Source organism: Sceloporus occidentalis, unplaced genomic scaffold, assembly GCF_023333645.1.
Source record: "Sceloporus occidentalis isolate IW3139 unplaced genomic scaffold, rSceOcc1.0.p SCAF_183, whole genome shotgun sequence".
Lineage (NCBI taxonomy): Eukaryota > Metazoa > Chordata > Lepidosauria > Squamata > Phrynosomatidae > Sceloporus > Sceloporus occidentalis.
Window position 1 is genome coordinate 858,316 of NW_028317163.1, and position 14,443 is coordinate 872,758.

General features: G+C 38.4%; 1 protein-coding gene across 1 annotated transcript in view; it reads right to left on the minus strand.

Annotated features, from left to right (window-relative positions):
- The window catches only part of LOC149278704 (A disintegrin and metalloproteinase with thrombospondin motifs 9-like), a 63,625-nt gene that overhangs the window by 26,308 nt on the left and 22,874 nt on the right, over positions 1 to 14,443 (minus strand). Inside the window, exons 12-24 of the mRNA XM_089501864.1 lie at positions 13,261 to 13,406; positions 12,740 to 12,921; positions 12,339 to 12,475; positions 9,495 to 9,612; positions 9,015 to 9,110; positions 3,484 to 3,650; positions 3,269 to 3,398; positions 2,653 to 2,779; positions 2,334 to 2,544; positions 1,889 to 2,053; positions 1,427 to 1,591; positions 685 to 804; positions 75 to 164 (exon numbers count right to left, since the gene is read on the minus strand). Of these exons, the coding sequence (XP_089357990.1) occupies positions 75 to 164; positions 685 to 804; positions 1,427 to 1,591; positions 1,889 to 2,053; positions 2,334 to 2,544; positions 2,653 to 2,779; positions 3,269 to 3,398; positions 3,484 to 3,650; positions 9,015 to 9,110; positions 9,495 to 9,612; positions 12,339 to 12,475; positions 12,740 to 12,921; positions 13,261 to 13,406 (1,854 nt within the window). The remainder of the gene's footprint in view (positions 1 to 74; positions 165 to 684; positions 805 to 1,426; positions 1,592 to 1,888; positions 2,054 to 2,333; positions 2,545 to 2,652; positions 2,780 to 3,268; positions 3,399 to 3,483; positions 3,651 to 9,014; positions 9,111 to 9,494; positions 9,613 to 12,338; positions 12,476 to 12,739; positions 12,922 to 13,260; positions 13,407 to 14,443) is intronic.

Sequence of the window (14,443 nt, forward strand, 5' to 3'; positions counted from 1 at the left end):
TCAAAGTTCTAAGTTCCAAAAAAAAGCATTAACAAAATGGAAATGTTAGAGTGAATGGTGAAGGTTTGACTTACAGGTGTCCACGATCCAAATCTCCACTGGGTCCTGCTGTGCACAATTTGTTTTGTTTCGATAACGCCCGGGCACTGAGTTATTTCACAGTCCTGTCAAAAGCAGTTTGGTTTGTTAAGCAGTTTCCTTTCCATAATTAATGACTTTTTGAACTTGTTGCTAAGAAGCACCACTGAGTCTGCTCGAGCTGTATCGCTTTCCGAACTTTTTTTCCTTTGAAGATGAGAAAGGGTATTTTTCACTGTAATCTAGAGAGCTATTTGTCGCTAATGGGGTTTTTGGACCTACAAATCTCACAATTCAATAACGAAAGGAGGATATTGAATGCCCCGATTAAATGCTCAGGACTCATGATAATAATAATAATAAGGGTTATGGTTTACTAACTTCAATTATTGTTAACAAAATGTAATCTACATTATGATCACTGACATACTTAAAAATATTAGATTAGGTAAAAGAAGAGAATGGGACTGTAGGATATTGAAGAACGGAGTTAAAACCTGGGATTGTTCCTGAAATACAGTGGTTAATGGCAGGTGTACGACACCTTTAGGGTTAAATTTAGCAGGACAAGAGAATAGGGAAAGAAACAGAAGAAAGGACACTTGCCTGAGTGTCCGTAGGTCGGGTCGCTGCATTACATTCACTGTCCTCAACCACCGCCCTATAAGCTCCGACGACACATCTCACAGCTCGCATTTGGTAACCGGATCCACACGGCGCGGTACACTAAAAGCGGGAACATTGGGAGAAACATTTGGGATCAGCGCATTATAAAGAAACACAAAGACGGAAAATATTTCTTTTCAGTTCAGGTATTAAAATATATTTCTTTCTACAGCGAAAATCTGGGTCAATGCGCTAACCTACTGGAAAGGACGGAACATGCTTCATTTATTGCGTTCCAGCAAGGAGATAAAAATACTTAAATTAAGGCTTCCAGAAATATTTTTTTGAATTATATTTAACAGCAAAAATAATAACAATGAAAACAGTTTCATCTCAATTAACCAACCTTATGGCGCTTAACTTGATAAACCAACCACCCAATTCAAGGGGTGCGTTGGTTGATTCTCTAATACTTGAATATATCTGTGACCCCCCCAAAGACTCTGGTTTTGACTGTAGACCACAAGAGGTCTGGAGCCGTGACTTATACTATGGACAGAAAGTCATGGAATGTCTTTCTGCCAAACATTCCATACCGTTCCTATTTGTTCCCCTTGAAGCCATGAAGGCTCTGAGATTCGTGCTAATACCCAGTGTTCCTACTGGAGACCAAATAACATAAAAAATGAAGAAGAAGAAGAAAAAGCATGGTGACATGGACTATGATCGAGCCGCTGTTTACCTGCCCCCATGTCCCAATTTCCCATGATGCACAGTCCTGCTGCTGACATGTCTGAACGGATACAGGCTTGGTCTCCGCATTACAGAACCTGTCGCTTAATCGTTCCTCTCCAAACTGGCACCAAGTTTGACGATGTTTGTGTCCCTTTCCACAAGTCACAAGGCACTAGAACAGTAAATAAAGTGCTTAAGAATACCAGTAACTGTATGTTGGGTTAATGTTACCTATTTTTACATACAGCAACATAAATACATCAACATATATGGACTAGACGATATTAACATATATCAGATGAAATGTTATGAACAATACATGTTACATATACGGACTAGAAATATGTTTTTTTGATTATTAAACCACTGCAGCCAATTGACAGTTGATTCTCCGCCATGTTTATTTCTTACTGGCTACATTGTGTTTTCATTTTGAACACAGACATTCGGTTTATACATTTATACTTACATCCGACCAATCACCAGTCTTCCACTGCGGACACAGGAAGTCGCTGCATCGTTGTTCGGTTAGTTTTTCTTGCTGGCTACATTTGCTGTCATCCAAAACATCATTTAATGAGTTGACGCACATGGCTCTTCGTCTTCTGGTGCCGGTGCCACAGCTTTTAGAACACTAAGATCAACAAACAAAACAAGAATGATCTTACAAAGCAAAGTCTGACTCCTTCTAGGGATACTAATCTTTCACATTTACTCCTACACCTTCCAAGACACAGAAGATAAACGGGTTTAACCCTACTGATTGTTATCAATTTGCACTTAGGCACAGTGGGAATAATAGTCGTACGCCATAGACTTATTGCATTTACATTGTAAAATTGCATCATGACTGTTAAATTGTTGATTAGAATCCGAGGGTCTTCTTCTACATAAATGACATGTTAAATACTAACTTCTGACCACGTGGAGTAGCGCCAGCCTCCCGTGTTACAGTCTCCCATACACTTTTCTTTATTGCTCAGCTTTGTCAGAGCGCTACAGAATCTGTCTTCAACCTTTTCCGCCTTTCCTTCTGACCGTATGAACTTGGCGCAGTAGATATCGAGGGTACGGTACCCAATCCCACATTGGGCTGTACATTCGCTCTTTCTGGCGATGTGCCACCTACACGATAAAAAAAAAGTCGTGTTAGTACACTGGCATATTTTGGCACCGTTATTACTCAATCTAGGTTAAAGATATGAAAAAGAAGTAAAAAATCTAAAGGAATACCTAAGTTCGCAGTCAGTGTTACATGGCTCTGTTATTGGTTCAGGTGGAGGAATTCGATCACATCTTTGGTCCGAGACAACTAGTTGGTCTGAATCCCGAGTGCAGAGAGGCTTCTTCTTTTTTTCACCTAGAAAAATGATAATTTTTAAATAAAATCAAACATTCAAAGGGTTTTGAGAAGGTGGTGCGTATGCATGTGAATCTGCGGAATGTTGAGTTGGGTTAAGTCACCAGGAAGATGTTCTCTGGGTTCTTTATCTCGGTCATCTATACAAAGGGGTTCTGTCAACTGCAAACTGCTACATTGGTACAAAATCTTCTGGATTAGCACGTACAGCCTGGCATACGTGTCTTTTAATTATCCCAATATGGAAGTTATTTTGCGGAAAAAATGACACAGCCTTCTCGGGGGAGATGGAACATATGGAGAAGGTTGTTATTGATATGTGATTTGATGGGGGATGATACGTTAGAACACAACTTTGTGGGTCTTTTAGAATGGAAATCATACAAAATTAGTTTTCTTATAGAAGAAGCTTTGATTACAGATCTATTACAGAGCCATTTAGAAATAATGCACTATTTTTGATGATTTGAGGTCCCTGTAGGTTCCTACCTTGGCAAAGTTTATTGCACGCCTGCCAAGGTCCGTATGGGTTCCAGTAGAATTGCTGAGGTTTATCTTCAATAGGAATATTAAAAGTATATCTCACATCAGGGTTGTATAAATTACCGACTGATAAAACCTGGAGGAGAACAATTGTCAGAAGGTCTTTGGTTTTCATCAAGCAATGAATATTGAAAGTGTTTGTTACGTGGTATCCCCATTACCTGAAGTACAATTTCTTGTTCAAGCCGAACGGTACAATTAATTCTTTCAATAGTATGGGACGACCCGCTGTACTCAATGACTGCATTTCCAAGTTTGACTTCCCTTTTAAACATGTTGACCACAAAGTCACCATTCAGTAGAAATTCCCCGTGACTGTTAGACAAGGCTGCAGGAACACAAAAAGAAGGAGATCTTAGATCAGAAGGTCTGATTTAATTGGATTCTTTGACATACGATACACATGGCTTTGTACATTCTGCAATTAGAACTTCTTATTGTCACATTACATCTGTATGCATACAATTCTCACCAAACAACCTTAAACATGTTCTTCATTGGCCATTGGAAGTGTTGGATGTGTTTTAAACGTTTAGAAGGGCCACACAAGAGAACAAACATTCTACTGGCACAGAAAGACTAACACTCACTAAATGTTATTCCAAGAACTATACGGTGAGGAGTAACTCAAGTAAGCTCTTAAGGAAAAAAGTTTCACCTCTGAAAAAGTTTGGCGAGTATTAGAAATGTTGTGTTGTATTAAAAAGACCATTTAGAACATTTTGCTCCCAAAGACAAGTCACTGGCCTTTGGTTGCAGAAATACATTTTTCAGATCGATTACATCTATGCTATTCTGGAACAGTGTTTGAAGAGCAAAGCTTTTGTGCATCGAGAAGCCATGGGTCTTAAAGCGGATCTGAAAGATATATGTCTGTAAGCATAACCTCATCAGTAAGTCATGGAGGTTAGAACATTGGAGAGTAAGGTGAAAGATTTAATTTTATTTACTTTCAAACAGGTTGTAACAATGTTACCGTTCTAGCCACGAAACAAGCATTTCCTGAGACGCATTCTGTTGGAGGTGAACAAAATGACACCCCAACTAAGCAAAAATGAGAATACAAATTCTAATACATCAATTATATCTCACTTATAAGTCTTGACATTAATATCAAGTTTAGAGACCTCCAAAAATGGGTGAAAAAGTAGCACTTTTTGCCTCAGGGCAGTTTGTGGGGAAAAACAATGTTCCTGTTTCCTTACACCAAATATGTGTGAATATCATGACTTTTAATTTTTTTTTTAATTATTATTAATTTTTGTATTATTCTGCATAACTGTAAACAAAAAATGGGAAAAACATTGTTTCCAAAACTATTTTTGTAACAGCATCCAATCCCATTGAAGATTTACAAGACGCCATGACGGAGTGATGGATGAATTCTTTTTTTCGCTTCTTTTCAACCCAAATCTTGTACCATTCGCAGCACATTTTATTATCCAGCCCCAAAAATTCTTTGTAAGTGAACGGTTTCCTGAAACAGCAGTCTGCTGCACAACTTCGCACTAATGCGATTAGTGACCTAATTTCCAGAGTTCCTTTCCTCACCATTTCACCCATCACAAAGTTAGGTTACTTTAAAGCCGTCGGCTGCAGAATCTCTCACAGCTTGTCGGGAATAGGGGGGGGAGGAAGGGGGGGGATTGTTCGGGAACAAACAGACACGGCCACTTTAAAGTTTAACAAATCTATGTTTAGAAAGCAAAGCTTTAATTGCCATTACCACTTAGCAATGTAATGCTAACAAAGATGGGAACCAGATTACTCGCACTGTAAACAGTAACTTAAAAAAAATTTTTCTCCTAAAATTGGGTTGGAAAAGGGCAATAAACAATAAACCAGGTGTTTATGAGAGCAGAGACACAAGCCGCGGTATTACACGTTCATTCCCTTAGTATTACCTAACATATACTTGCATAGCGGCAGCGGCTTCATTAGCGCTGTACAATAGGGGACAAAGACCATTTAAAACTGACAATAACTTTTAAGACATGTTGGTACAGAAGGACAAGAGGGCCCTGCTCCTGTGAGCTTACAATCTATTTTGTGTCCCACACCAATGAGACAATATAATAGACTACAGTCATGAGAAATTGAGGAGGAATCAGGGATTATAAAAAATGTATAATATAAAGATTTATTTTTATAAGAATTGTGATTACTATATTTTAAATAATTTTAAATAAATATATTTTTTTTATTATTTTATTTTATATTTAAAAATAATATCTAATATATAATTGGGCTACTTACTGTAATTGGTAGACAAAAAAGGGTCTTCAAATGTTACTTTTGTTTCACTGTTTCAAACTCACAAAACGCGACAAAAGCACAAAATTCCTAATTAGTAGGTTGTTAGCAATGCATATAAATATTTATATTTTCCTTAACAGGGAATGTCTCCATGGCAAACATTGTGTTTGTGTTTAAGGGACGTTGATATTTTCCCAACGTTCCTTTGTAGTGTTATCTCCGGTAGGTAAACGTTTACACTTAAAACACGACGGCAATGTTACATTGTCAAATAACTGCTACAAGGTTCACACAGAACATTCACACTCCGCGGACTGTGACGTATAGAAAGCAAGGACAAGTCCTTATCTTTCTCAGTGTTCTTCCGAGAACCTAGTTCCAGGTTTCTGAGAAGTTCATTTAAAAGGTCTTAATTAAATTAAAATTGAAAAAAAATGTGAAAAAAATCAGTTTTCAAAAATTGTATAAAAATATTGGGTTAAAATCCAAATTGAATGACAGTACTAAGGTTTTTATTGTACAAAACTATAGATTTTTTAGGTATATTTCTCCACTTGGCCAAGATTGTAATTCTTATCTCTCCGGGCCCCAAAAACTTCAGTTGATTACATGATTAGTAGGACACAATCATCTGCTCACACCCCGGATCATCCACGTAAAACATTATCCTATATATTAACCCATATTTAGCAAACTTACAGAAATTATGCAATTGATCTACCTTGGTTGTTGTCTATTAGCAATTGATATACCTTTTTTTTTTATTTTTTTTAATTAGGTGAAAGATACTTTACATTGTTGAAATACAACAGTCGCCCATTGTTTACAGCTCCATCTCTGGAGCGAAAAGTGCAACTAGAGCATTTAAGTTCAAGTTGAGTCCAACGCCCAAAAGATCCGAAGAAGAAACATTGTCCCCACTGTTTATGCACAAGCAATTGATATACCTTTTAACCACAGAGCCTTCAGTGGTTAAAGAAGGTCAGAAGTATGGCGCCTCAAAACAGGGGCCACAGCCAACGCAGGTAAAGGTCCTTCCTGGACCTTCTAGCCATTATAGTTACTAGTTTGTGATTAGTATTTCACTTAAAATGTTATAATCGTAATAAAAGTTGATCCTTAGTTCAAAATTCCATAGAATAGAATCTTGTCTTAGGGGGAATCAGTAAGTTAACCCCTTGTCTGCCATTAGGGTGTGCAGTTCCCCCACATAAGCCATGCCTTGGCGTTTACCCAGGCACTGAGGTGGGCAAACATCAGACACGCTACGCGTCTCAATGCCAAATTTACAAATGCAAGATCAAAAAAGGAAAAGGCCTTGTAATACCCACTTGGACATGTTTCGATCAGCGCGCGTAATGGTACGGCTGGAACGTTCAATAGGAAAAATGTGGGTGTATACAGCAAAACATAAACAATACTGACGACAGCGAAGATGAATCAACCTTCACTCCCGAGAAGGAGAATAAACAAACGGAAAAAAAAACCGGTACAGATCTGAGAGCTGAAAATTGCTTTAAAGAACATCCGAGACAAAAGAAAAAGGAGCAGATAGATAAACAGATATCAAGCTAGAACCTAGCAAAGGAAGAGACAGTCTGGCACATAATCACAATAATAATGATAAATGTTAAGGCTAATGTAAATTAGCCTGTAGTTGTGGGAGGGGCTATGGTTACTTAACCAACGCCTCTCCTGCTCTAAACTACGTTTCAGCGTCTGACGTTGCCCACCCTTACCCCCCCCCTCGCTATTCATTTCCTTCCTTTTATTTCCTCTTTTTCTCCTCTATCCTTTCTTTCATCTCTTTTACAGGGTGGCCCTCTATAGGCCTACCTGGTACGTCGGTCATGGCACACCTCAGACCGAATAGACCCTCTCTTGGTCTTTGCGTCTCCATTTCACTAATCCCATGCGGTTGCCCCCAACACAATACAGAGGCATTTGTGAACGTGTCCTGGGCTTTTCCCGTTACAATGGGCAGGTCAGCCGCATTCGGTCTTCTAGTCGCCCCTTTTTCCTCCTTTTAAGACTCAAACCTTAATCAGTTGTTGGTCTCGTCTTAGATTCAGGAGCCGTGTGTCTATCCCATGCATGTTTAGATCCCCTCACTGTATTACCCTCTACCACTTCTGCTGGGAGTCTATTCCACTTATATATCACCTTCTCGGTGAAGTAAAACTTCCTACATCTAAACCTCTGACCCTCTAGTTTTAGATTATGGCTTCTTGTTCTAACATTTCTCCTCCTTTGAAATAAACTCCCCTCCTGAACCCCTCTCCAGAACACTTCTAGAGATCAAATCTCCGGCACTGTAAATAATGCTCATCAGTGAGAACCCCCTCCCCCCAGGTGTAATGCCCCTCACTATATCACCCTGCCTTTCCCTGCAGGGTCTTTTTATCAGACACTTCCAGAAGGAACTGGAAATAACTCATACACAACATCAGTTGTGATTTCCCATCAGGCTATGTTCTTCTTTATCGCAATGACACAAACCCTGAGTGTCGTGTGTGTGGCAGTCGCCCACGACGGTATTCTGGAGATGAGTTACCACTTAAGCGCTGCGCATAATCTTCCTCTACAGACTTTACTCCCGGAATTCAGACTGACAATGTCTTGACGAAGAGATCATCTCGGCTCTTGGACAGATCCCAGACCCACATCATTTACAATAACAATTTAGATTTCAGAGCTGTGCCAATGGCTTCACGAGTCTCCAGAGCGTTACAGATTGAAGGCACGGTAACGGGGGAAATATTTTTGGTAATGGAATATTCATAAACCAAAGTAAAAACCTTTTTATATATATATATATATATATATATATATATATATATATATATATATATAGCAGTGAACTGTTTACAGAGGCGGGGGTATATCTTATATTAAATTAACCAACTCATTTCTAGAGCTGAACGTAACACTTAGCTATTTCCAGATATATCAATAGAAAACATCTAGTGTCCCAGTTTCACAGTTAACAGTCCTAACATTGGACTATGATCCTTCTTTGAAAATGCTGGTGCTTGATTATAAAGGAAATATTAATTGGAAAATTAAAACAATGGCAGCTACCAATAAAAAAATATATTCATTAACAATCCCCGCCCCTGAGGAACTCTTTGGGGCCTCTGCTGATGAAATACTTTGTAGAGGGATGGCCACCTTAGGCAGGCCATACGTAAAGGTCATACTTTCATAAGTAAAAGGAATGGAAATCGAAAAATATTTTTCTTAAAAGAGGAATTTATATTGAATTCAATCATCAGCTTTTACTCTTTGTGTAAAAACACAGATTAATAGCTCTGAAAACATATTAGACAGAAGAAATATTTATATATATAATCAGAAGATGGCAAAGCTTGCCAAGCATACTTTACAGACTGTACTTATTGTTACTCTCCGAAAGACAAACAGAATCCATTCTCACCAAGGTAGTTATCATCCTCTGGCTTCCCTGAGTAGCTGTGTTGACGCACGTCAATGTTAGTCGCTCCGGCTGGAATGCGGACCACGGTATTGTAGCCTGAAAAAAGACGGTACAAAGTAACAAACCTAATAACATTGTTGCAGTCGAATTAGAGGAGTAACACAAAGTTCCAAATATTCTTCTGTTCCATCCACTGACGGGGGTAAGAAAAATTCAAAACCTCATAATATAGGGTTTATTGGAAACTATTGAGGGTTAACACATAATAACAAACCTTGTAATTGGCTCAAGGATAAATTGTAACTCTTCACTTTGGTTTATTCCATTGATTGGATATAACCTGAACTTGCATACCCTATTATAATGGTTTGGTCCACTAAGAATGTAACAAGTACAAACCTCATCATATTAGTTCAGTCCATTAAGGGGGGCAGTGGGGATTTAAATCTGTGCTCGGTCATGTGACCATCTGCTCCTTACCATAATGCACTAAGTTAAAAGTCCCGGCGATAGTTTTGCAAGACGAATTGTCTCCACCGCAAACGCCGCATTTATCCCTTCTGGCTTTCGAGTTGAGGACATGGTCACAACCAGCTTGCTTTAAAAAAATAAAGGAAAGAAAAATCCATATATATGAGTATAGAAGAGACCCATCGCTGCTTGTCTCAATTTCCCATCATTAAACATAAATGGTAGTTTAATAACTAATAATCAATAAACTATATTATTAAATGAGCTGAGAAAACTAAATATTGGAATTAATTAATTTTTTTTCTAGAGGCTTTGACTTCAAACACCGGAATGTTCATTCTGCCCTAAAACGACGTATTCTTCACCAGCCTCCACCTGTTTAAACAGCGAGATTAAACAGACGGGGCTGGCAACAACTTCTCAAGTAGGAGGAAAAGATGCCGTTTCAAGGTTGAAAAGAAAAGTAACAATGTATTATTATTTACAGGGCGACTGTTGGTGCCAACGCGGTATTCTTTTTCTCTTTGTTTCTTCTTTACGTCCCCTAACGTTGCCAATTTTCAATATGACCTCGTTGTGCTACAAGACCAGAGGCAATTGGCCTGAACCTGTTGCACTTAAATAGTTCGTTAGCAGACAATTGTTTAAAACAGAAGGTTATAGAGACAATATCATAAGGCGACCAATTAGGATTGAGGACCACGTTCAGAAATATTCTGTTCTAAACACAAGAGCAAGCTGGATAATAATTAAAACTGGTCATATTAACTTTAAAAAAACTTTAAATTGTATCAAAGCAGATTACATTAATACTCAACTATTAATTAAAGTGCCAGTATCGTTTTTTCCCCCAAACACTTCACTTAGCTCAGGGGCATCCAACATGCGGCCCGCGGGCCACACCTTGAGCCCTGCTACAACAAGAGCCCTGATACTTACCTGTGAACCCAGCAGAGTTCATGTGACATCTCATGACTCTGCGCCAGTCCTGCTTCCTCTGTGCAGTACCAGAGAACACAGAGGGAGGCCGCGCCCCCTGCTGAAGTCTGTGAGCGGCATCGAGGAGCTGCAGTGCAGGTAAGGGGGTGGGGGAGGGTGTTTGAATCAGTATGATTGAGGGAATGAATCTGTGAATGAATGAGTATGTGAATGAATGAGTGTGTGTGATAGCATGGATGTGTAAGTGCTGGAACCTAGGCATGATGGGACTGTGATTGCTGTTAGCAATCACACTGCTATCATGCCAAGTCAGCCAGTACATGCTGAAACCTAGCTAGCTGCCTCCCTTGTTTATTGATGCTGCCAGCAGTATGGGGTCTGCACTTACTGCCACCCTGTACCAGCATGTACTGGTTGCCTGGGTATGATATTGCATTTTTTTTTTTGTCCAATTGTGGTGTGTTACCTACTTTTATTAAAAATTTGAGTTTTTATTATTATTTTTAAAGCTGGGGGGTCATTTTTCGTTTTGGCTAAGTGAACCGTGAATGTTTTGGTCCAGAATTTTCATTTTGGTGCATCCCTAGAATAAATAGAACTATTTCACTTTTAATTATCCTGAATCCTGAATTTGTAGTCACAAAACTTTCTAGGCCCAGAAATCAGTGAGAGGAAAAGTAAAGGTTTTGTGTTATTTACTTTATTTTAATCAGCATATTTTATTAAAGGCCATATTTTTTCACAGTGAAAAATGAGTGCGGCCCGCGCACGTATACAATTCTGATGCTTTATGGCAACTCTAATGAAGTCTGTTCCTCCATAGACTTTCATTAGTAGGAGAGTCCGACTGAGACTGAGCCATTCTATTGTTCATGATAAGGAGTCGGGGTTCATCGTCTAGTAGACTGGGCTCTGATAATAGAGCGAGCACTCATACAAATGGCTGATTTGCAGCTGTCTGAAAACATTATATTTAAAAAAAAAAAAAAAAAAAAGGAAATCCGCTCTTTTAATCTGAAACTAGTAATTTGAAAATGATGGGAGATTCACTTTTCTCCTTTAATACCCATAAAAAATATATTTTTTTTCTTAAAGAAAAAATACATGCACCTTTCTGCTTGTCATAAAATACAAGGAGAGTTTTACATAATGGGGGCTGGAGTGTTGAGTCAAATGAACGACGTTTTAATCTATTTTATCCACGATTATGTTTCCGCTAGCTTTTTTTTTTTCTTTTTAGCAAAGATCAACACGATTTCGCCATTTGTTCATAGGTCAGAATAAAAATGCCCATATTATGAACCGTGATTGATGGAATGGGTGGCTCGCCCTTTTGGCTGCCGACGTGAACAATAGTTCTTTTGAGGGTGACACAGAACAATAATGCCAACAAAACGAAAGATCATTTACACAAAAGGCATGAAGCTTTGAGCAAATATATGACATTTCTACAATTTTTTCCACTTCCAAGCATTTTGTTCTGTGCGGCTCGTTTATTTGAACTATAAAAAGTACTCGATTCTAAGAAAGGCTTAGAAGAAAAATATAAGATTTATGAATTAAGTCATTTTGTATAAACCTGCATGTATATTTACTTTGTTAATTTATCTATTATGCTTAACCCCTTAAGGACAATGAGCGGTCCCAAAACCCATTGAAAACAATGCATTTTGAGCCCGTACATGTATGGGCTTTGTCATTAAGGGGTTAATAAAGTCCTTATTTCATTACATTATAATAGATACCAGAATGCAAGAATGCCAGAGGCTTAGTCCTGTATCCAACCAATGATAACAAGAAGTCAACACAATATGGAAGCCACCACAGTAGCAGCACCATAATACATATTAATACATATTCCATGTGTTGATTGATGCCATGATTTATTGCTCCATATACATATGGGGTATTTACCCGGCAAAGCCCTTGTACACAGATATCATTGGTGTCTGGTCCACAAGACGTTCCGTCAAGTACTCGATCCCTGAGCTGGTAATAGGCCGTGCTTCCCGCTACACGGCAAAATAGCTTGCATCGATCCTTCATTAGAACTGCGGAGAGATAGAAAGAATGTGTCAATTAAAGGTGTTGTTCCATCAGTTCTGCCAAATTTAACATTTTTTTTTCCTAAATACGGAAACAAAGAATTTGACGGCAGGTCGGACCCATCTGGTCGTCCGTTTCTCCTGCTGTAAAGACCCAAACTTTAATAAGTCTTTTGCTCATCTTAGATTCAGGAGCCGTATGGAACAACACATAAATGTTACTTCCAACATTGACAATACAGGTGACCAACCTCACCCTGTGATACTTACTCCCACTATATTTAGGTACCCAACGCACGTTTGGAGGTAGACCATTGATATTAAAATGTTTTCCATCAAACTCTGCGCACTGCTCTTCTCTGAAATCTTTCTTTTGCTTGGCACATGGCTCAGTATTACAGGATTTAAATTTCATCCGACGTCCAACACAGTATTTACCACCATTTTTTGGCCTAGGCAAAAAAATTATAATAATCAAAAGTTATTTTTCAAACCTAAATATAATTACTACAATATTAAGAGGAGAAAAAAACATTATTATTTGCAAACCATTCCATGCGTATCAGATTTCAGAAGTGGAGAATTCAGTTCAACCCTCCCAAGCCCATGAGCTTGGCCCATTCTCAAATCCCAACATTTTATTCTGTTACTTTGTATTGTCCCAGGACATTCTGCATATTTGTATCTAAAGGTTAGCCCAGGGCATCATGGGAAGAGAGGTGACCATTAGTTAACCCAGCAAAGACCAGTTACATGAAGACATCCTTTTACTGAATTACATATCTACTCACTCTGGTCTGTTGCATTCTCGGATGGCGGTTTTTATGCCTCCACTGCAGGATCTAGAACAAGCACCAAATGGACTCCAAGACCCCCAAGAACCATCCGTTGTAACAACATCGCGCACTTTCGGGATACAGACGCCATGTTTGCAGTGCTGTTGTAAACAAAGTATAAAAAAAAAGGCCTTGATCTACAATAGTTGGAATAATCCAAGAATTCATTGTTTTCATTTTTCCATTGGGTTGCCAATCAGTCATTATTCACCTAGAATGAACAGGATTCCAATAGCTCAGAAGACACAATGGACATGTGTGGACAATGGAGGAGACAAGACTCCAAGGAAGTCAGACAGGAGCACAAAAGGAGTCTCAATAAATGTAGTGGATGAGACATACAATATCAGTAAGTCGACCTTAAACTTGAACTCTGCAGTCTTGGTCTCACCAGAGTCAAAGTGAATTTACAGAGATACCACGGTCAGGGTTACCTCGCAATACCAAGGTATTGTTTTGGATCAATGACCCTCAAGGATCCAGCTAACGGATTGAATTCTCATCAACCGAGACCAAGCTTGGAAGACAGACTCACAAATGGAAAGCTTGAGAGCTGGTCAAGAACTTTGCCAATGAGTTTTAGAAGTTTAGTACCAGATGCTCTGCTTCAGTGACCCAAGCTGAAGAGGAATTCCAGCAAAAGTGATTAAGATGAAGAGTTAAGCTTAAAATGATTCTAAGCTCCAACTTTAAAAAATCTCAAACAAATCTCGAGGTTCACAAAACATATATTTTGAAAACCAAAAATAAAATGGGCAGACTAGAGGGGGCGAATAGTTCTAATCGATAGTAAAATGCTCCATTTCTATGTAACGGTAAAATCCAGACAACACTCTGAGCTTTTCACAAACAGCTATTTATATTTTAATAATTATTTTTCTTTTAATCCCCCAAATGAATAAAATAGCTTTGAAATAAAATACCATTTGCACAAAATAGCTGAAAATGATATAAAAAATAAACATAAATTAGTAAGAAAATACTCATCTGAGTTTTCTCTGTTTTACAAAAAGTGTTATTTTTGTAGCAAACGGCACAAAAAATATAATTTTCCATTTATATTCTCCCAATGTTATGAAACCCTAGACATTAAAAGGAATATTGAGTTTCTCATACATTCAAGTTTCACCTGAGGGTT